Here is a 21,466-nt window from a genome sequence, read left to right on the forward strand (position 1 = left end):
GTTTCACGGACCACTGGATCCTCTCCGTAGTATCCACGGGGTACTGCCTACCCATCCCAGCCTCTCCTCCCTCCTCCCCTCCACTCCCTCAAGTTGGGACAGCAACTCTTCTGGTGGAGATCCGGTCGCTCGTAGAGAGCCAGGCAGTGGAGGAAGTCCCAGCCTCCAGCGAGGCTTGGGCTTTTACTCCAGGATTTTCGCCATTCAGAAGAACCAGGTAGGCCTGAGAGTTGTGCTGGACCTTCCACCCTCAACCTCTCCTTACCCCTACTTAAATTCAAGATGGTTACACCAGCTTTCATAGCAGAGACATTGTGCAAGGGAGACTGGATGTGCTCCCTGGATCTGAAGGACGCGTACCTACACGTCCCGATTTGGCAGCCCCATCGTTCTTTCTTACGGTTCAGGATCATGGGCTACCATTTTCAATACAAGGGCCTTCCTTTTTGCCTCAACTCGACCCCCAGGGTCTTTACCAGGCTAATGAATAAGGTGGCCGCCCTCCTAAGAGTGCAGGGCTTCCACATCTATCAATAGCTCGACGACTGGCTGGTCAGGGCTACATCTCCGTAAGCGGTTCACCACTCTTCCCACGCCCTTATGAGCACACTGCACGATCTGGGCTTCTTGCTCAATCTCAAGAAGTCACAGCTGCAGCCGACGCAGACTCTGACATTCTTTGGCCTCATCTGGGACACGTGCTTCGAGAAGGTATTTCCGTCGGAGGACAAGATCTCGGCCGTCAAGAGGGCCACCTCCCACTTCCTCAGCAGATGGGTGACCTCGGCATGGTCGTACCAGAATCTCCTGGGTCTCTGGGCGGCGGTCCTATTAGCCGTCCCGCACACGAGATTGAGGAGGATTCAGCTGCACATAGCTGCCTCATCGGGGCTCTCAATCCAAGATGATCAACATTCCTGCATCTCTCCACCCTGACCTAACATGTTGGTCCAGGGACTGCAACCCACGGACGGGCAAGCCCTTTTGGCCGCCCACCCCGCAGGCCACGATCACCACGGATACCTCGCTCGAGGGCTGGGGAACCACCCTGGACGATCTCTCGGTCCATGGCACCTGGATTCGACAGGAGCAGGAATACCACATCAATTGGTTAGAGCTGAACGCCATCTGGCTAGCGCTCAGAGCATTCCTACCACTTCTCAGGGGCAAGGTTGTCCTCATCCAGACAGACAACTCGACCAACATGTACTACGTCAACAAGCAGAGAGGCACCAGATCCCCTCCTCTGTGCAGACTGTCAATCAGCATGTGGGAGTGGGCTCTGGAAAAAGACATCTACCTCACGGCAGTCCACCTCCCGGGGGAATCCAACCTGGAGGCGGACAAGCTCAGCAGATTGGGAGTGGCAGCCAAATGACCTCGTTATTCAGGAGATCTTCAATAGGTGGGGTTATCCCCAGGTGGATCTCTTTGCCATCTGGCACAACAATAAATGCCCTCAGTTCGCCTCCTGGCAGGGACAGGGTCCCGGTTCCCTGGTCGACGCATTTCAGCTTCAGTAGAATGGCATGAAGGCTTGCGCCTTCCCGCCCACTCCGGTGATTCACAGTGTGATTTGCAAGATCAATGAGTCTCGCCAACTCAACATCATTTGAATAGCTCCATGGTGGCCGTCCAGGCCATGGTTTTCGGAGCTGCTCAGCTCTGGGAGAGATGCCCCTGATTCACCTCCCGACGGGCCCAGCACATCATCTAGCGCAGCAGGGGGGGCAGGGTCTTCCACCCCACACCTCAGAAACTAGCCCTCACAGCGTGGTGCCTGAGCAGGTAACGCTGCAGCACCTCAGCCTCTCCCAGGCTAATCTGGAAATCATACAGGGCGCAAGGAGCAAGGCTACCAGGACCCAGTATAAAAGTAAATGGACCAGGTTCTGTCCCTGGGCAGACTCCAAGGAAATCGACCCCCTGGCATGTACTTTGGACGACGTGCTATACTTCTCGGCGCACCTCGCCCACTCTGGTGTGCAGGTGCACATCTGCCATACATACCTCGTAGCCATCAGGGCGTACAGGAACTCGGAGGAAGGGATTTTCTTCTCCTCCTCCAATCCTATTATCAAGAAACATTTGATGGGGCTTGCAAGGCTCTACCCGCCCATCAAGAGGCCGCACCCCGTGTGGGACCTTAATGGTGTCTTGGGCGCACTTGCGCACAAACCGTTTGAGCCAATGGCGTCCGCGGACATCAGGATGGTCACCATCAAGACAGCCCTACTAGTCGGCCTCACCTCGGCTCGTAGAGTCAGCGAAATCCAGCCACTGGTCGCCTCGGAACCATATACAACCTTTCACAGGGACAAGGTAGTCCTGCGGACACACCCCACATTTCTGCCCAAGGTGCTGTCTGCTTTCCACTTGACGTAGGAAATGGTCCTTTCTACGTTCTTTGCCGATCCTAAGGACAAAGCACAGAGAGTGCTGCACAGCCTGAATGTCAGGCGTGTCCTGAGATTCTACTTGGACATGACCATGGGCTTCTGCCAATCGGATGCCCTGTTTGTCACTTTTGGAGGCTCAAGACCAGGATGTCAGGCCTCCACGGCCTCCATATCCCACTGGATGGTCTCGGCCATCAAAGAAGCGTGCGAGGGCGAGCACAGGCCGCTTCCGGCCAACATGCATGCCCACTCAGTCAGGGCCAAGGCAACGGCCGTCGCTTTCCAGCGCATGTCCCTTGGCAAGTCATAAGCAGGGTGACCACTTGGGCCACTCACTCGGCTTTCTGCAACCATTACTGTTTGGATGCCGGCTCTAGATCGGATGCAGCTTTCGGACAGGTGGTTCTCCTCTCCACCCTGGGCTACATTCAGTTGTAATCGCCCATGCAGTATGGAGGTAAGGGGACAGGACGTAAGAGTAATTATAAGTTACTCGCTGTTAGTCCCCTTTCCTCCATACGTCCCACCATCCTCTCCCCGCCGCCCTAATAATACTGGTGTCATTAGGCAGTGTTAAATCTATTGTCTGAGTCAGGGCCGTGCATGCTCCCAGGGCCTCACCCCTGCGCGCCTCTAAATTCAAAGGGGAAGAAGGTTTTTTGCGTGAAAAGGGTTCTGTCTCCCGTCGTTTGGAAGGGACGCCCATGCAGTATGGAGGAAAGGGGACTAGGACTAAGAGTACATTAGTCATGAGTAACTTTATAATTTATGCTGAAGGTGACATTGAAGTTCCATTGCAACAAGCCTTTGACTGTTTTCTCCCCGAATCCATCGTCGCCAGGGGAGCGGGCGTTGCATTCGCTGAACGTTGATCGTGCCTTAAAGTTTTACGAGGCACGCACAAATAGTTTTCGGAAGACTTCTCAGTTGTTAGTCAATTTTGGACCTGTGAATCACAGAAAGGCCTTGTCGAATGCTTCCATTTCCAGGTATCTCTCCGACTGCATCATGCACTCTCATCGTCCGGCAAACAGGCGTTTTCCAGGCCGGCCGAGAGCCCACTCCACCAGAGCCATCACAGCAACGACTGCATTTTTCTCTGGTGTGCCCCTGCTCGACATTTGCAGGGCTGCTACATGGAGGTCCACAAACACTTTCACAAGGTTCTACTGCGTCAACATGGATTCTAGGGAGGAGTCGCATGTCGGCCAAGTGGTGCTATGTAACCTGTTCACTTGAGGTGAGTCTGTTCCAGGTGTGAGTGTTTTTACTTCTGCTGAGCCTTGCCACTTCCCGCGGTTGTGTATATGTACTGCTGTGTAATCATTATTCATGAGCATGTGAATCCATGCCAGACCCCATGCTGGAGAAGGTTATGTTACTTACCTGTAACTCTTATTTTCTAGCATGGGTATGACATGGATTCCTCCAAAATAGTTTGTGGTTTTGGGGTGGAATTTAAATTTGGTTTTGACATTCCTTATGAAAGCTCAGTTTGGGCCCCTTCATTCCTGTTCTGTTAGATTCCTCACCCGCAGGGAGATTTTTTCTGGTTGCCATCACTTCTGCAAGATGGTTGAGTGAGCTCCATGCATTCTCTTTTAAATCTCCCCATGTGTTGTTTTCAAAAGAGAAGGTTCCGTTTAGAGTGAGACCCTCTTTTCTTTCAAAAGTGGTCTCTTTGATCTCTCTCAAAAGATCCATTTTATTGTCTTTTTTTCTTTCGCCTCATCCTTCCAAGGCAGAAGAACTGTTACATCAGTAGGACCCGGTGTTGGCTCTCGACTACTATGTATTTCGGACGAGAGGGGCCAGGCAATATGACCAGTTATTCGTTGGTAAGGCTGGTACCCCTGCTGGCAGGGTTGTGATTAAATAGACTCTGCCAAGGTGGATCATTCCCTGCATCTCGAAGTGCTATGATCTGGCTGATAAGGAGGTGCCTAAGAGTCTCGGGGCCCAGTCCACCAGAGGACTTGCTGCCACCTCAGCAAAGCAATGTTGAGTCCTGGTTCTGAAGATTTGCCAAGCAGCTTGTACTAAATATTACTGCTTGGATTCTATAGCTGGTCTGGACGTGCGTTTTTGCAGGGCTGTCCTTCATGTTTTTCTGGTTTAGGTGGTGCCCTTGCTAACTTGCCTCCTCCAGGTCTACTTACTGCTTTGTAAACCTATCAAAGAGGAATCGTTGGGAGGAAGGAATCGTTAGAAAAACGAATTACTTGGCTCTCAGTAATGTTCTTTCTGATGAATGATCCTCCCACGTATACCTCATCGCCCTCCTTACCTGCCCCACTTGGCGAACTAGTACACCTTGGTTCAGCTGTCCCTCAGTGTCGTAGTGTTACGGGGAAAAGGGTGGAACTAAAGTCACGGGCACAGCACCTCTATATATTCTGTCTCTGATGGCCCATCTGCAATGGGGCGCATAGAGGTGTCGGGAGAATAGAGCAGTTGTTCTGGCAGATAGATATTAAAGATGAAGAATCTATGGGAAGAACATTATAGAGAGGGAAGTCATTTGTTCAAGTAGAGGACTTTGAGAAATTGGTTGGTGTTATGTGAATTGATTTTCATGACTTCTGTAATCAAATATCTAGATGCCAGTTCAAAGCTAATTTTTTTTTGTAGATGCCAGTTCAAAGCTAATTTTTTTTTGTAGATGCCAGTTCAAAGCTTAGTTTCTTTGCAGCATGGTTTGTCTTTGCAACATTTGTGCTTAAAAGCTGTTCTATGTCCACACTTCCACTACCTCCTTATTGTTATATGCTTTGCAACCTGTTACCAGTACAGAATGTTAGTGTTTTACAGAATATTAGGACAAATGTAACCTACCTTCGAGCTGAGAAATACATAATCTAGAAAATGTTTCACATTACGATCTTCCACTCTACATCCTTGGATCAGCTGTAGGCTCAAGTGTTTAAACTGAGTGTGGGCTATGTAAACCTATTGCCAAACTGTAATCAAAATGGTGAATTTATCCAGGGATCTACTTTATATAGAATCTGCACTGGAAGGGTTTACCTATCCAGCTTGAAAATATCTAGAAGTGTTTGGAAACATTATGGCAACACAGTTACTATGTCTGCAGGGTTACATATTTTGTATTTTTAAATGCTAATAATTTGCACCTTCTAAAAAGCTTTCCTTTTCTTTACTTTTTAGCTGAATCCCTCAAAATTAGAAAAAAATGAAGACGTGAACACTAATTTGGCACACTTGCTTAGCACACTTTCTGACCTCGTGGAGAAAATATTTATGGCTTCAGAAATACTGCCTCAGTAAGTTAATCTTCATGTTAAGGAATTTTCAACAATAGCATAATTTTCTTTTTACAAAATACATTTCAAATTGTAAGCTTTTGAACCTTAAATAGATGTGATGAGGAATTAATTGTAAACATTATTGTACATGGATCATACAAATATTCAGCGGTCACTGGTAGTAAATACTTCTTCATTGTTACATCTGCCAATGCACCGTTTCTCTTGGTGATATTTCGAAACAAAATGAAATTTTTCAATGCCTTAAAATGCATACTCTCTGGGGACAGTTCCTAAATTTGGGTCCAACAGTTTTCTGTCTTTTACAAAAACACTAACCTAGTCACCAGTTGTTCTTGAATGCATATTTAGTTGAGCTAGAAATGGTTTTGAGCTGTCCAATGTTAAAATAAAATTGTCATATATTTTCAAGTCCAGCCAATAGAAACGGATCTCTGGAATTGGTAAGCTCTGATCGCAAACTATGAACACATACTCTGGTTTACCTAGTTTGTGTTGATTCCCTTTCAGGTTGATATTCCATCTGCATAATAACTTGTTAACTGATAACTTGGTTCCCTAGTTTTCCCTGATTTAATGTGTATTCATGAATAGAAGTTCTGACTGTTGGGCAAAGTTTGAATGCAGTACCCACTGGGAACACTACGAACAACTATGACTACAGGTATAGGCAACTCAACCTTTGGTATAAGCTTGTACTACACAGTTTTCGTAGCGTGTTGAGCAGCCAGGCTTATCTCAAGAGGGGAAATGTGAGCTGTAGTGCAGTTACACAAGGATTCACAGTTACAGGTATTCAAATAAACTCTTACACTCAAGGTTTCTTGCATAAACAATTATTAATTATCAGTCAGTTATAAAGCCTTCTTTAGAAGGGAGCAATATACTAGTAAAATACAAACACACCAATACTGTTGAGTTTCTGAATCAGACAAGACCCTTTTGGGATGGCCCACAGACACAAACTACACCCACAGATGACTTCAGTAACAAGGGTGCTGGGGCCATTAATATCTTAGTGTTGGCATTCAGAACACTCTTAAAGTGGCTAAAAGGCAAAGGTTATTAGAACACAGGAACGTAAAAATATTCTTAAGCAGGACAAATACTTTCAGATGGCACTTAGAAGAGTCATTCAATTCAAATAGGCTAAGCCAAATTCAATGGGCAAAAGTCTTTGTAAAGGATGCATCACTTCAGGTAAGTAAATGGAAAAGTCTTTGCACAAGTTCTTAGGAGTCTTTTTTTTTAATCCAAGATTGTATTGGTTTTGAAACATAAAAACAACATTACATTCATCTCTCTGCATTACAGGGCGGGGAAAAGGGAGCATTTGTGAAATCAACATATCCACGAGTAAATAAAGGAAGAGATAGAGAGAGAAGCAAACAAAAAAAAAACATCAAAGAACTCAACATCAGGGACCACAGTCCAACGGACCGTCAATCTTTAGCAAAGGAAGAACTCATGACATAGTTTGTTCATATCAGGCTCGTTCCGCCCGGTGTCTCGGGGATTCTCTCAGACTCGGTAACTGCGGCGCCGCATCTGGCACTTAGCTGGCCTCCTCCCACCGTCTCCATATTTTGTTTGCTTTTTGCGAACAGCCCCTCGCCGCGTGCATCCGGTGCTCCATTACAGCACAAATGTCCACATCTGTGACCCACTGGTCATAGCTAGGTTTGCGATCCGAACCCCACAGTTGCACGATGTTCCGTCTGAGTACCGTCATTGTGGTTGACCAGAGCAGTTTCTCATGGCGGGAGAGGTCGCTTTCACTGGAAATCCCCAGGAGAAGGTGTTTTGGGCACCTTTGTATCGTCTTGCCTATAACGCTGGACAGTTTATCACAACATTTCCGCCAGAGCTGCTGAAAGTTACTACATTTCCATAAGATATGGAAGAAGGTACCGTCCTCACGCTTGCAGCGTAGGCATCGTGCGTCCGACGTCTTACCCCAGCGGACAAGAGCCACTCTTGGATAGTAGATGCGATGCAGGATCTTCAATTGAACCAGTCTGAGCCTTGAGATGGTTGCCTCACACGGGTACATCAGGACCTCAACCCAATCTTCTGGTTGAAGCGGTCCCACATCTCGTTCCCACTTGATTTTCAGACTGGTTAGTTCTGGTGTCGCGAAGGATGTTATCACATTGTACATGGTGGAGGTGACCTTACGTTCCACCCGGTCCAGTACTATATTTCGCTCTAGCGGAGAGCTTTCTGACATGTCTTGTGTGTTCTGTCGGTGGGCATTCCAAGCATGTGGCAGTTGCATGTAGTGGTACCTTTCTGTAGCTGGTAGGTAGAACTCTAAGTGTAATGTCTTGAATGGTACCAAGTTGTCCTCACGTATCACATCTCCAATGCTGGTGATTCCTCGCTGGACCCATTCGGGCCATCTAGGCAATTTTTGTATTTCGAGAAGGCAGCAGTTGTTCCATAGGGGCTGGGCCAGTGTCAGTTTCCCGTCCCACCCTAAGTATTGATGTGCTTCTTTCCAGATTCTCACTATGTGCTTTGCCATGTCCGATTTTGGTGTGCGACTCAGGCTCTTGGAGTTGATCCCTTTGATGTACGGAAGGCTCCTGTCCCCATGGAGCATATCATTCACCACCCCCATCTGGCTGTCCCATTAGTATGACTGCAGTCTGGGCAGCCCAATCCCCCCTTCCCAGATGGACCTCTGGAGAGTGGCGAGAGCAATCCGCGCGTGTCCTCCTCCCCATAGCAGTTTCCGGAGGATGCAGTCGAGTTTGTGGAATTCTTAATATGAAATATATGATGGAGCGTTTTGCAGGATGTACAAGAATTTGGGGAGAGCAATCATTTTGAACAGGGCGGATCTACCCGTCCGCGTCAGTGGCAAAGAGATCTAGTGACGGGTATCTTCTGCGAATCTTGTTACAAGGGGAGAGAGGTTCAAGTATGTGTATTTAGCGAGGTGCTTCGTGATGCGTATCCCCAGGTATTTGAACTGTTCCATTTCGATCTGGTAAGGGCCGGCCGCTAGGCTCACCATCGAAACGTCTCCTATGGGGAATAGGATGGATTTGGTCCAGTTCACACGTAGGCCGTTGAATTCCCCATATCGCTCTAACATGTGCATGACTCTGGGGCAAAAATTGCTTGGGTCTTTTAGGTAGATGAGCAGGTCATCAGCATAGAGCGATACTGTCTTTCCAGGTTTCAGACCAGCGGAAGCCTTCTCAGGTTGATGTGTTTCGCAGGAGGATTGCCAGTGGTTCAATTGCGATTGCGAAGATCAAGGCAGATAATGGGCAGCCCTGCCTCGTGCCTCTCCCCAGACTAAAAGGGTCCGATTGCCAGCCGTTAACCCTGGTCCTGGCCAATGGGGATTCATACAACAGACGCACCCAACTCATGAAGTTCTTGCCGAAGCCCATGTGGCGCATTATGTTCCAGATAGCCTCCTATCTCACTGAATCGAAGGCCTTTTCAAAGTCAATTGCTAGTAGGGCTAGCAGGCCTTGTATGCTGCTGGCTCTTTCCAAGGCTGAGTATAGTCTGTGAAGGTTCATGCGTGTTGATCTTTGTGGCATGAAGCCGCACTGGTCCGGGTGTATCAGGGAGGGGGATAACCTGCTGTAGACGATTCGCTAGTAGTTTTGCCAGTATTTTAGTTTCGCTATTGATGAGTGAAATAGGCCTGTATGAACTGCAGCTTTCAGGGGGTTTGTCTGGTTTGGGTATCGCTATTCTCCAGGATGGGGTCTGGCATGGATTTACATGCTCATGAATATTCCCCGTCGTCAGGCTGGTAATCCTCGGTAAAGAAAAATCAGTATTGGTTTCGTTTCTGATCTGTCTTTCGTAGTAGTAACCAATCACTGATCTCTGCGTCATACTGACCACAGCCAATGACTGCCATCTCCCTAAGCCCCGCCTCTGGCAGCCATCTTCAGATTTATACTGCACGTTCAAGTGTTGGGATCCTCGTGTTATTGCTCTCGATCTTTAGTGCCTTTTTCGCGCTTTTTCTTAGGAAAATGTTCTCTTTTTCTGTCAAAAGAGCCTGAAGCTCCGGGGCCCAGAGCACTCCCTTTGCCTCTACTGCCTGCATGAGGACAAGACTCACGTGGAGAAGGACTGTGCGTTTTGCGGCAATATGTCAGAGCGGACCATGAAGGACCGCCATCTGCGTCTCGCCAACTGGCTGGAAGGGAAGGGCCCGTCAGGCGAGAAGAAGAAGTCCGAGCGGTCTTCTAAGACCTTTGAGGGCGCCCCGGCGACGGGGGTCCAACAGAAGGCCAAGCACCGCGAGTCCACTGGCACCGGGAGCGCCGAACGGTCGGGCTCTACGGGCGCCAGGCAGGGCTCATCCTCCCCGGCGCCATCAACCACAAGCCAATGCTCTGGCTCGGGTAAGAGGAAGGCCGAGATCCCGGTCGAGCTTGAAGGCCCCATCAGAGGGGAGCGAGTGGTGACCCTCCCCCCAAGGAGAAGGCGGTGAGCGCACCTAAGGTGGTGAAAGCCTTGATCCACCCGGCCAAGGCCTCTATCGAGACAGTCGCGGCGGCCCTGGCTCAGCCTGTGGAGGCTACACCAGTGGTGGCGACCTCGGGGCCCAGAGTCTCCCTGCCACCGCTGAGGGAGTCCTCTTTCATGCCCATCGACAGGACCCCCGTGAAACCTCCGACGGAGAAGAAAAAGGCGGGGGCAGGAGGTCGTCGTGGATTCGGCTTCAACCTCTGAGGAGGAGCTGATCGAAGTCTTAAGCCACGGCTTTGGCGTGGAAGAAGACCAGTCCGTCGGGAGGGACCTCGACGTGGGAGACGACGAGAACGTCGAGGGTGCCGACGGGGCTCCTGACCGCCCGTCGGAATCCCCTCAACCAGTGCCGCAAGACAACTCGGCGGCCATTTTGTTGGCTATACAGTCCTTATGCTCGGACATAAGGACGAGATTGCCGTTACCACCAACGGAGGAACCGCTCCCGATGGGGGACCCGGAGCCAGGCCCTTCTGGGAGCCGCCCTCCTAAGAGAAGAAGGATTCATCCTCCACCTGGTTTTCAACCATCGCGCCCTGCTCAGCCCTCCTCCCCATCCACGACCCGTGGGGATGATACGGGGACTGACACGGCCGCGACGGGTACAGACAACGAGGTTTACGACGAGGATCTCCCGTCAACCTCCTCCCCAGGCTTCCCCGCCCGACGAGATTGGATCATTTCATGCCATGATCGCCAGGGCATCCGAGCTTTTCCAGCTCTGCCTGGAAGAGAAGGAAGGTTTCCTTTATCAACGGCGCAAGACCAAGAGGAAGACGGTCCTCGCTGTACCTCTACTAGACGATATCGGGGATGAGGGTCTCACCCTCCTCAAGAACCCACCCACAACGCCTGCGAGAAGGGATCGGTACAAGAAGAAGTACCGGGTCCCGGACGCGGCCCCCTACAGCCGACCCCGGACTCGGTCGTCTCCGCGGCGGCCAGGAAGAAAGCGGGGGGGCCTCGGCCTCTACGTCAACCTCCCCGCCGGACGGCGAGGGAAAGAAATTGGACACGATGGGACGCAGAGTCATCTCATCGGCAGCGACGACGATTAAGGCTGCCAACGCCTTGGCTATCGTAGCCCGCTACGACAGGGAGTTGTGGTACAAAATCGCCCCCCTGCTGGACTTCTTAACAGACAACAAGAGGGCGGAGGCCCTAGAGATCTTGCAGGAAGGAGAAGTGGCGTCGGACCACGCCATTACGATAGCGACGGACATCGCTAACACTGGATTTTGCCAGTTGGGCAACGGCGTGTGCCTTAGACGGCGTGGATGGCTCAAGGCAACTGACTTCCGTCAGGACGTGCAGACCAGAGTCTTGGACATGCCGTTCGACGGGAACAACCTGTGTGGGAAAACAGTGGATGATTCCCTACAAGCCATCAAGACGGACACGCAGACGGCCCGGGCTCTTGGTGTTCTCCAGCAACGACGGCCGCCCTTTTGGAGCAGCAGAGGCAAGCAGGGTGCCTCCAAAGGTTCCGGCGGCGGATTTTCCACCTATCGTCAAGCGTCCCGTTCGTCGTCACAGGAAGCCTACAGGGGACGAAGCAAGTCGGGCAGACCCCGCCGTCGTCGCCAAGGAGGACAAGGCGGCAAAGCCTTGCCGAAGCAGGACTGAACCGGCCGTGGGGTCGGGCCCCCACCGAAGCACCCCGGTGGGAGGCCGGCTGGCGAGCTTCGTCAGCGTGTGGGAGTCCATCTCCACCGACCGTTGGGTGCTGGACGCCCTGGCCCAGGGTCACGCGCTCGAGTTTCTAAAGAAGTGCCCGCGCGTCCCCCCCGTGGCCAGGAAGGAACATCACGTCCCTCAACTTCTCTTGGAGGTAAAGGCGATGCTCAAGAAAGGCGCCATCGAGCTCGTCCCAAAGAGGCTTCGGGGCTCCGGAGTTTACTCAAGATACTTCCTCGTGAAGAAGACGGGAGGATGGCGTCCCATCCTGGACCTACGACGACTGAACAAATTCATCAAGGCACAGAAGTTCCGGATGGTCACCCTCCAGCACGTTCTGGGTCAACTGGAGGAGGGCGATTTCCTGTCGTTGGATTTGGAGGATGCCTACTTCCATATCCCCATCCTAAAGGGACACCGAAAGTTTCTCAGATTCGTGGTCCAAGGGCGTCACTACCAGTTCAGAGCCCTTCCCTTCGGATTGAGGTCGGCACCCAGGGTGTTCACCAAGTGCCTCGCACCGGTGGCGGCGCGGCTGCGCCTTGAGGGGATCCACGTCTACCCCTACCTGGACGACTGGCTCATCCGAGCAAAGACAAAGGAGTTCGCCGCGGAGCACATGGCGAGGACCGTCCAACTACTCACGGACCTGGGATTCTCCATAAACTACGCCAAGTCCCACCTGGTGCCTGCGCAAGACGCACTGTTTCTGGGAGCGAAGGAGGAAAGGACGAGGGCCATCTTGGGCAAGGTGCAGCGGATGCTGGTTGCGGACGCGGCCAGGGTGAGGTCCATCAATCCCTCCTCGGAATGATGTCTTCTTGCATTTATCTTCTTGCATTTATCTCATCCGCCTGTGCAGGCTTCGGATGCGCCCGTTACAGGAGTTCCTAGACGCTCGCTGGATCCAGACGACGGGCAGCTTCGAAGACAGGATCACACTCGACGAGAGCTTCCGACGAGCGATCCGGTGGTGGGGCACCCGCGCGCATCTGACGGCGGGCATGGACTTCCAGACCCCGGGCCAACAGAAGACAGTGACCACGGATGCCTCCCTGGAAGGGTGGGGATCGCACACCGAAAATCTGCACGCGAGGGGCCTTTGGCTGCCGACGGAGAAGTCCCTCCATATCGACGTCCTGGAACTCCGTGCAGTGTTTTGGGCCCTCGCGTCCTTTCTTCCGTCCCTCAAGGGCAAGGTGGTGAGGATCTTCACCGACAACACCACCACCATGTTCTACATCAGGAAGCAGGGCGGTACCAGATCCCCAGCCCTGTCCAAGGAGGCGCAGGACCTGTGGCATTGGGCCTTCGCCCAAGGGATGTTTCTGGTGCCGTTTCATCTGGCAGGAATAAAAAAACACCATCGCCGAATCGCTCAGCAGAGAGCTGCGCTCGTGCCACGAGTGGGTACTACGACAGGATCTAGTGGACCGGCTCTTCCGACGGTGGGGCACACCCATGATCGATCTGTTCGCGACGACGACGAACTCCAAGTGCCGGAGGTTCGCCAGCAGGTTTCCCCAGCCGAGGAGCATGGGCGATGCTTTCTCGTTCCCTTGGGAGGGCCTGTTCCTGTATGCGTTCGCTCCTTTGCCGCTGCTGATCCGGCTCATCAAGCAGCTCAAGAGGTAACGGTGCAGGAGGATCCTCGTCGCACCTGCGTGGCCGAGGCAGATATGGTTCCCGGACCTTCTGGACTTGTCAGCGTCCCTGTCAATCAAGCTGCCAGTGGACGCGGATCTTCTCTCCAGGGAAGGAGGCGCCATCCTCCATCACGACCCGAAGTCGCTGAACTTGCAGGCCTGGCTCCTGCAGCGTTAGAGTTTGGACATACCGGCCGACTGCAGAGAGGTTCTTGCAAAGGCCAGGGCGTCCTCAACTCTTAAATGCTACGGACACAAATGGAAGAGGTTCTCAATCTGGTGCCACGCACAGAAGATTAACCCTCTACGGATTACGGCTCCTCAAGTACTGCCGTACCTGCTGACGCTGGCCAAGGCTGGACTGGCGCACACTTCCATCAAGATTCATCTTGCTGCGATCTCCCGATACACCAGAATCACGGGACGGACGTCTTTGTGGGCTCATCGTCTGGTGAAAGAATTCATGAATGGACTGTTCAGATCGTTCCTGCCGGTGAAGGCCCCGGCGTGGGAGCTCAACGTGGTGCTGACCAAGTTCATGGGACCTCCGTTCGAGCCTCTGCACTCAGCTCCGTTGAAATTCTTGTCGTGGAAAACAGCGTTTCTTGTGGCCATCACCTCCGCACGATGGGTGGGAGAGATCCAGGCCCTTTCTGCAAGCCCCCGTACTTGACTTTTCACGACACGAGGGTAGTGCTCAGGATGCACCCCTCCTTCATGCCCAAGGTGGCGTCGGACTTCCACCTCAACGAACCCTTGGTGTTGCCTGTTTTCTTCCCGTCGCCTTCGTCGCCGGCTGAAAGGACTTTGCACTCGCTGGATGTGGCTAGAGCGCTGAAGTTCTACGTGGACCGCACGAAGAGTTTTCGGAAGACGTCACAACTTTTTGTGCACTTTGGACCTGTCAATCAGGGGAAGGCTCTCTCGAAGGCTTCCATTTCCAGATGGCTCTCCGGCTGTATCATGTACTGTCATAGGATGGCAAACCGACCTCTGCCTGGCCGTCCGAGAGCCCATTCCACCAGAGCGATCGCAGCTACCACGGCGTTCCTATCTGGTGTGCCCTTGCTGGACATCTGCAGGGCTGCTACGTGGAGGTCGACGCACACCTTCAAGAAATTCTACTGCGTCGATCGGGATTCCAGGGAGGAGTCCAGGGTCGGCCAAGCAGTGCTGCACAACCTGTTTGCCTAAGGTGAGCCTGGTGAGGATGTAAGAATTGCTTAATGTTGAGTTTTGGATGTAATGCTTAATGTTGAGCCTTTGCCACCTCCCGTGGTTGTGCATGTGTGTACTGCTATGTATTCTTTTATTCATGAGCATGTGAATCCATGCCAGACCCCATGCTGGAGAAGGAACAAATTACTTAACTGTAACTGTTGTTCTCCAGCATGGGTCTGGCATGGATTCACATGCTAACCCTCCCGCCTACCCCTCTGCGGCTCTTCACTTGGTCATACTGCCAATTCACGTGCTACCAAATCTGAAGATGGCTGCCAGAGGCGGGGCTTAGGGAGATGGCAGTCATTGGCTGTGGTCAGTATGACGCAGAGATCAGTGATTGGTTACTACTACGAAAGACAGATCAGAAACGAAACTGATACTGATTTTTCTTTACCGAGGATTCCCAGCCTGACGAGGAATATTCATGAGCATGTGAATCCATGCCAGACCCATGCTGGAGAAGAACAGTTACAGGTAAGTAACTTGTTCCTTATTGTTGCTTCTCGCAGAGCTGGTGGAAGAATGCCCTTTTCTCGCACATGTTGGTACATCCTCAGTAGATGGGTGGCAATCACATTGGTTCCTACCTTCCGCCATAGCTCAACTGGGAAGCTGTTAGGCCCTGGCGACTTGCCGGTTTGGAGGCCGGATATGGCACTTAGGACCTCATCCTCCATGATATCCCTCTCCAGTAGCTCCAGTTGCACCTCATTTAAGGTGGGGTTGTCAATTTCCTCCATAATCATGATGTCCATCTGAGTCGTGGGTTCCCTATAAAGCTCAGCATAGTAGTCTGCAAAGCCTTGGGTTATGTCCTGGTCTGTCACTTGTGTATTTGACCCTCCTGTTTCTAGCCGCTGGACATGGCTGCGTCCCTGCTCCTTCCTTTCCAGCCATGCCTGCATCTTGCCAGCTTTATCACCTGTTTTATAGATTCTTGCTCGCATTGCGGTATGCGCTTGTCTTGCATTGTCCATTGCTATATTTTGAAGCCTTTTCTGTGCTAGGAGCAGCATGCAATTTGTGTCCAGTGTATCCTTGCTTATATGCCTCTCCTCTGCCTGCTTCACCTGTTGTTCTGCTTCAAGTGTCTTACTCAGGTGCTTTTTCTTTTTTGCAGTTATCCAAGATATTAGTTCACCCCTTAGTGAGTCTTAGTACTGTCTTGTAGGCCTCCCACATTGTCTCGTGGTTCGATGCAGTTCGCGTATTTAGCTCGAAATATGTGTTGGTGGCCTCTTGAAGACTGTCCACTAGCTCGGGGTCGCCCAGGTAGTCATTATTCAAGCGCCAGCTCGGCAGTGGAAGCGGCCTGGATGTTGTGAGTTTTGGCTCCAGCGGGGAGTGGTCAGAAATGCCTCTGGGGAGCATGTTTATTTCTTGTGCCCTGTGTAGATCAGTTGCTGGGGTAAAAAAAAATAGCCTAGCCTGGAGAGTGAGGCATGTGCCCCCGAGTGGTAAAAGTATTCTCTAGTGTCCGAGTGGAGTTCTCTCCATACACCGCATAGGCCAAGTGCGTTGGTGAATGTAACTAGCCTAGTAGTTACGTTGTGGTTTCTATTACGTAAATGTGATCTGTCCAAGGTTGCGTTCATGACTTCATTGAAGTACCATGAGGTTAGAATTCAAGCGGTTCTGACCGAGTATCCAAGTCGCCAATGCCATCTACGGCGATCGGAACCGATGAGGCACAACCTGGCTTACAATGACCTCCGAACGCTGGAGCGTTCTCCTAGAACTTAGCGACTGAACCGCTCCCCCGTCGCCATTCGAAGAAACCAAGATGCCGGCCGCGCCGGAACTCAACAACATATTGCGAACCTGATGGCGACGGGCTTCAGGGGGACCGAAGAGGAGCAGCAGACGGACCCGCCAACACGGATCCAGGCAGATCGTGCCGGGGTCGCCCGGTGAACATGTGAGAACTTCATCGGGGGCTGCACTCGGCCAGGTCGACAGGGGAAACACGGAGGCCACGATATAAGCCCTGAGAGCCACCCAGAGAAGCCCGACATCGCGGGCCCTCCCTTCACGCACCACTCAGTGCTTCCTGGGGCGCCCCGGCCCACCCATCCAGCTAGCAAACCAGTCTACTGCGGAATCACACCTACTCCGACGTCTCACTCGCACTCCCATGCTTGAAGGCTCCTAGGCGGCTGGCACACAGCTTTGGCCTCGCCGCAACCCTTCCAGCCAAGACCGCCAAACACGATCATCATGTCTAGGCAAACGAAGGTTGGCAAGGGCGCATATATCTCCACCATGCTCACTACGCTAGATAAAAGCAAGAAGCAATAGCCTCCCAAACTCACTCCACAGAAACAACAAGAGGCTGGGGGAGCCCTCGGTACCAAAGGGGACCTGATAGCCTTCATGGCGGACATCAAGTCGGAGTTCCGCTCATGCCTATCAGAACTCACCACCAAAATCGAACAGACGGACCAAAGGGTCACGGAGGCCGAACAGAGGCTCGGAGAAATCGAAGACCACTCGCGGGACCACACCACCACTCTAGGGGAAATGCGAAGAGCCATTGACTCCCTGCATCAGAAATGCGAGATCCTGGAGTTTAAACATGAGGACCTTGAAAATAGGGCGCGCCGCAATAATCTCTGCATTCGGGGGGTCCCAACGTCCGTCCCCGACAACAAGCTAGCGGACTACATGGGATGCTTCTTTGAGGCCCTCCTCCCAGACCTGGATAAATCTCAGCTCTTGCTAGATTGCACCCACAGACTTCGCCCGCGTCGGGGGGCTGTCTCTGCCCCCCCCCCCCCCCCCCCGATGTCATTACGAGGTTCCACTTCTTTACAACCAAGGAAGCGATTTCGCCGATCAGCCGCCAAGGGGAGGAAACTACATTTCAGAGCACGCCACTCAAATATATCAGGACCTCTCACCACTCACCCTCCAGAAAAGAAGAGCACTCCGACCCCTGGCACTGTTCCTTCAGGAGCAGCAAGTCCGCTACAGATGGCTGTTTCCAGCGGCTCTACAATTCACATACAAAGGCACCCTAGGCCGGATCAGTCACTTGGAGGATGCGGAGAGGATCATGCATCCATCTTCGCCCCAGGAACTCTCCACACCAACCCCGGAGGGAGCTGAGGACTCCGGGCCGCTTTCCTCCCAGAAACCTAAACGTACGCCATGGTCATCAACCCCGCGGATCAACAAAAAGAGATGAACAATGGCGCCCCCCGCACCTCCAGGTTCCAACTACATCTCTCCCTGGTCTCCTCTGACCCGGCCTGAATTCGGATCCGCCACATAATGCTTACTCTGACAAGCTTCTAGGGCGGAGACGGCGGACCATACCCACGGTTCATACCCACTCCAAGGGCACTTTCCAACTTTCGTTCCTTGGAAACCCACAGTACTTGATACACGATAGGACAACCGGCCCCGTTGGCCAAGGGTCGGCCCGTACCTACAATGTCAGTCTACCCACCAGTTAAAGTTGCGGCCCCGCGTTAAAACCTCAAGTGCAGGATGGTACTACAAGATCTCATGACAAACATGGCAGCTAAACCATCGATCCGGACTCCCCCCCCCACCCCCCCCTCCTCCAACTCAAGAGATAGAGAATGGGACACCTCTGGACCACCAGGTTCTGCGAATCCTCTCCCTAAATGTTAACGGACTGAACTCCCCTAACAAACGAAAGGCAATTTTATTAAAGCTCCAGGACGAAAACGCTGCGATAGCTATGCTCCAAGAGACCCACTTGCTGCCGGCGGACGTGACCCGACTTCGTTCGCGATCATTCCCGCTTCAATTTTTTGCCTCCGGCCCAAGCAAAAAGGGGGGCACGGCGATTCTCTTTAGAAAAGACTTGAACCCACAAATCCTGGAAACAAAAACATGCCCGGAAGGCCGATACACAGCAGTCAAATGCCTCCTGTTGGGAGACCTATACACCCTCATCTCGGTATATGCCCCTAACACGGGACAATCACTCTTCTACGACTCCTTGGGCACGACCCTCGCTAGTTTTGTGGAGGGCCAAACAATTGTCGGAGGGGACTTCAATGGAGTTCCCGACCCCACTAAAGACCGGTCACACCCCCCGACTCCAAGTGATTTCGCCCAAGCACTCAGCCTCCTCCAGCTGTTCAGGACTCGTGGCAGGTGTTTCACCCCGACGAAAGAGACTACTCCTTCTACTCGTTCGTACACCGCACTTTCTCAAGGATTGACTTATTCCTGATCTCCCCGCACACCTTCCCCTCAGTCAAAGAGGTCTTCATCGGCACGAGAGCCATGTCCGACCACGCTCCAGTGTTCTTGGAACTCCGGGTTCAGGACCCCAATCTCAATAACCCACGCAAATGGTCTCTATATGACCCGATTCTCAATGACATGGCTACGAGAGACAAGATCGCGACAGGAATTAAAAACTTCTTTGACGAAAACCCTGCCTCGGACACCTCACTGGCAAATAACTGGGACGCCATGAAGGCAGTAATCAGGGGCTCCCTCATCGCTCAGGGAGCGGCCTACTACCGGAACAGACGCCAGACCCGAATAGCTTTAGAGGATGAGCTAAGAGAGGCTGAGGCAATCCACAAAGAAAAAGGCTGGTCCCCTAAGACGCAACGTATCATGCGAACAGCGAGGAAAAAGCTTGAAGCCCACTACGCGGAACAAACCGCCCTAATGATGGCAAAAGCCAAACAATCGTATTACGCGAAGGGCAACAAGGCGAACAGGTTCCTGGTGGCCAAACTAGCCAAGCGGAGACGCGTCAACACGATTGCAGGCCTGCATGATCCTGAGGGGGTCACCCGATACTCGGAGCCCAAAAAACAACAGCTCGCGACAGACTACCTGACCCAAATCATGAAGGCAACCCCTCGGAACCGACCGCAACAGGTGGAATATCTACAGAAGGCAGCGGTTCCCCGTCTCGCCAACACAACGAGAGACAAATTGGAGGATCCCATCACGGTGGAGGAGGTCGAGGAGGCCATCAAGTCGCTTAAAACACAAGCCCCAGGCCCGGACGGCTTTTCGACCAGATTCTATAAACTTTTCAGGCCACAACTGACCCCCCATCTGGTGACCCTGTTCAACTCCTTCAGAGACACAGGCGCGGTCACCCCATCGATGCAGGAATCAACCACCATCCTCCTGCCCAAACCAGGAAAGGACCCAGGGAGTCTAGCCTCTTACAGACCGATAGCACTCTTAAACATTGATGCAAATATATATTCAGAAATCCTGGCAAACCGCCTGAATCGCGTTCTCCCGAAGATCATTCATGCCGACCAAGCAGGCTTCATCCTCCATCGATCAGCGGGAGACAACATACGGAGAACCCTGAACCTGGTGGACCTCGCCTCCCGGAACTCCCAAAAACTGGTCTTAATGGCTCTGGACGCAGCCAAGGCATTTGATCGAGTAGATTGGCCCTTTATGAAACTTACCCTAGAGGCCTTCGGCTTCTGGTCAACTTTTCAGACAATGGTGCTGGCCAACTATAAGAGCCCAAGTACGAGTCTAAGACTTAATGGACACAGCTCAGCTCCGAACCCCCTATCGTGCGGAACCCGGCAGGGCTGCCTGCTATCACCCTTACTCTTCGCTCTCACCATGGAGCCTTTGGCCCAAAGGATTAGGGGAAAAGATCAAATTAAAGGGCTGCAGGTCGGCCCCAACCAACATAAAATCGCCCTATACGCGGACGATGTCCTACTCACGATCTCAGAAGCCCAATCATCATTGAAACAGGCAATACGAGAACTTACCACCTATGGTGAAGTCTCAGGCTTCACTATAAACTTTGACAAATCCTTGGCCATGGGCATCGGGCTCACTCCAGCAGAACGGGAGCCACTGACGACGATGTGCCCGATGACATGGGTGAAGAAGGCCATCCCCTACCTAGGGGTCCACATCCCGGCTAACCCAAGAGACACATACAAAGCCAACTTCCCCCGGCTACTGAAAGAACTGGAAGGTGACTTGAAACGATGGGAGACCCAAGAGATCTCACTGCTGGGGCGCATCACAGCATGCAAGATGAACCTACTGCCGAGGTTCCTATACGCCTGCGCCTCCCTCCCAGTAGCGATCCCCACACCAACCCTCAAGGACATCCAAAGGAAAATGCTGAAATTCACCTGGAAAGGTAAGAGAGCGAGAATCCCTCTCAAAACGATGCTGGGGGGCTCCAAGCTAGGAGGTTTGGGGGTCCCGGACTTGAGGGCCTATAGTGTGGCAGCACAACTAGCACAGTTTCAGGCATGGCAGACCATAACAAATTGCCCCAGGTGGGTAGAGCTGGAACAATCACAAACACCTTTACCCTTGCGATTTCTGCCACACATTCCGCCCCCCCCCTTAGAACACACTGGGGAGACCTCCTCCTATAAACTAAACACACCCTTAGCTCCTGGCCCTGGGCTCTAAAGCAGAAGGGAGTGCCCAGAGGACTGAGCCCACGCTCCCCGGTCTTCCATAACCCATCCTTCTCACCCGGAGCAGACCCCCGCAATTTCCGGAACTGGATAAAGGGCGGGCTGGAGACCATAGACCAGCTATATCTGGGAGGGACACCCCTCACCTTCGCCCAATGCAAGGAGAAGTTCCAACTCCAGGAAAGGGACAGATTAACCTATATCCAGCTACGCCACTGGTGCTCGCACCCCCAGCCTCTGCAGGCAGCAACTCGCCCGCCCACCGTCCTGGAGCTGACACTGGGGGACCTTCCAACTCG

General features: G+C 52.3%; 1 protein-coding gene across 4 annotated transcripts in view; it reads left to right on the plus strand.

Moving 5' to 3' along the window:
* RASA1 (RAS p21 protein activator 1) overlaps nt 1–21,466 on the plus strand; it is a 1,760,251-nt gene that overhangs the window by 1,011,499 nt on the left and 727,286 nt on the right. For all 4 annotated transcript variants that reach the window (XM_069627585.1, XM_069627584.1, XM_069627586.1 and 1 more), the window contains exon 19: nt 5,568–5,683. In XM_069627585.1, the coding sequence (XP_069483686.1) occupies nt 5,568–5,683 (116 nt within the window). The remainder of the gene's footprint in view (nt 1–5,567; nt 5,684–21,466) is intronic.

This window comes from Ambystoma mexicanum, chromosome 6p (assembly GCF_040938575.1).
Source record: "Ambystoma mexicanum isolate Mex_15411 chromosome 6p, UKY_AmexF1_1, whole genome shotgun sequence".
NCBI lineage: Eukaryota > Metazoa > Chordata > Amphibia > Caudata > Ambystomatidae > Ambystoma > Ambystoma mexicanum.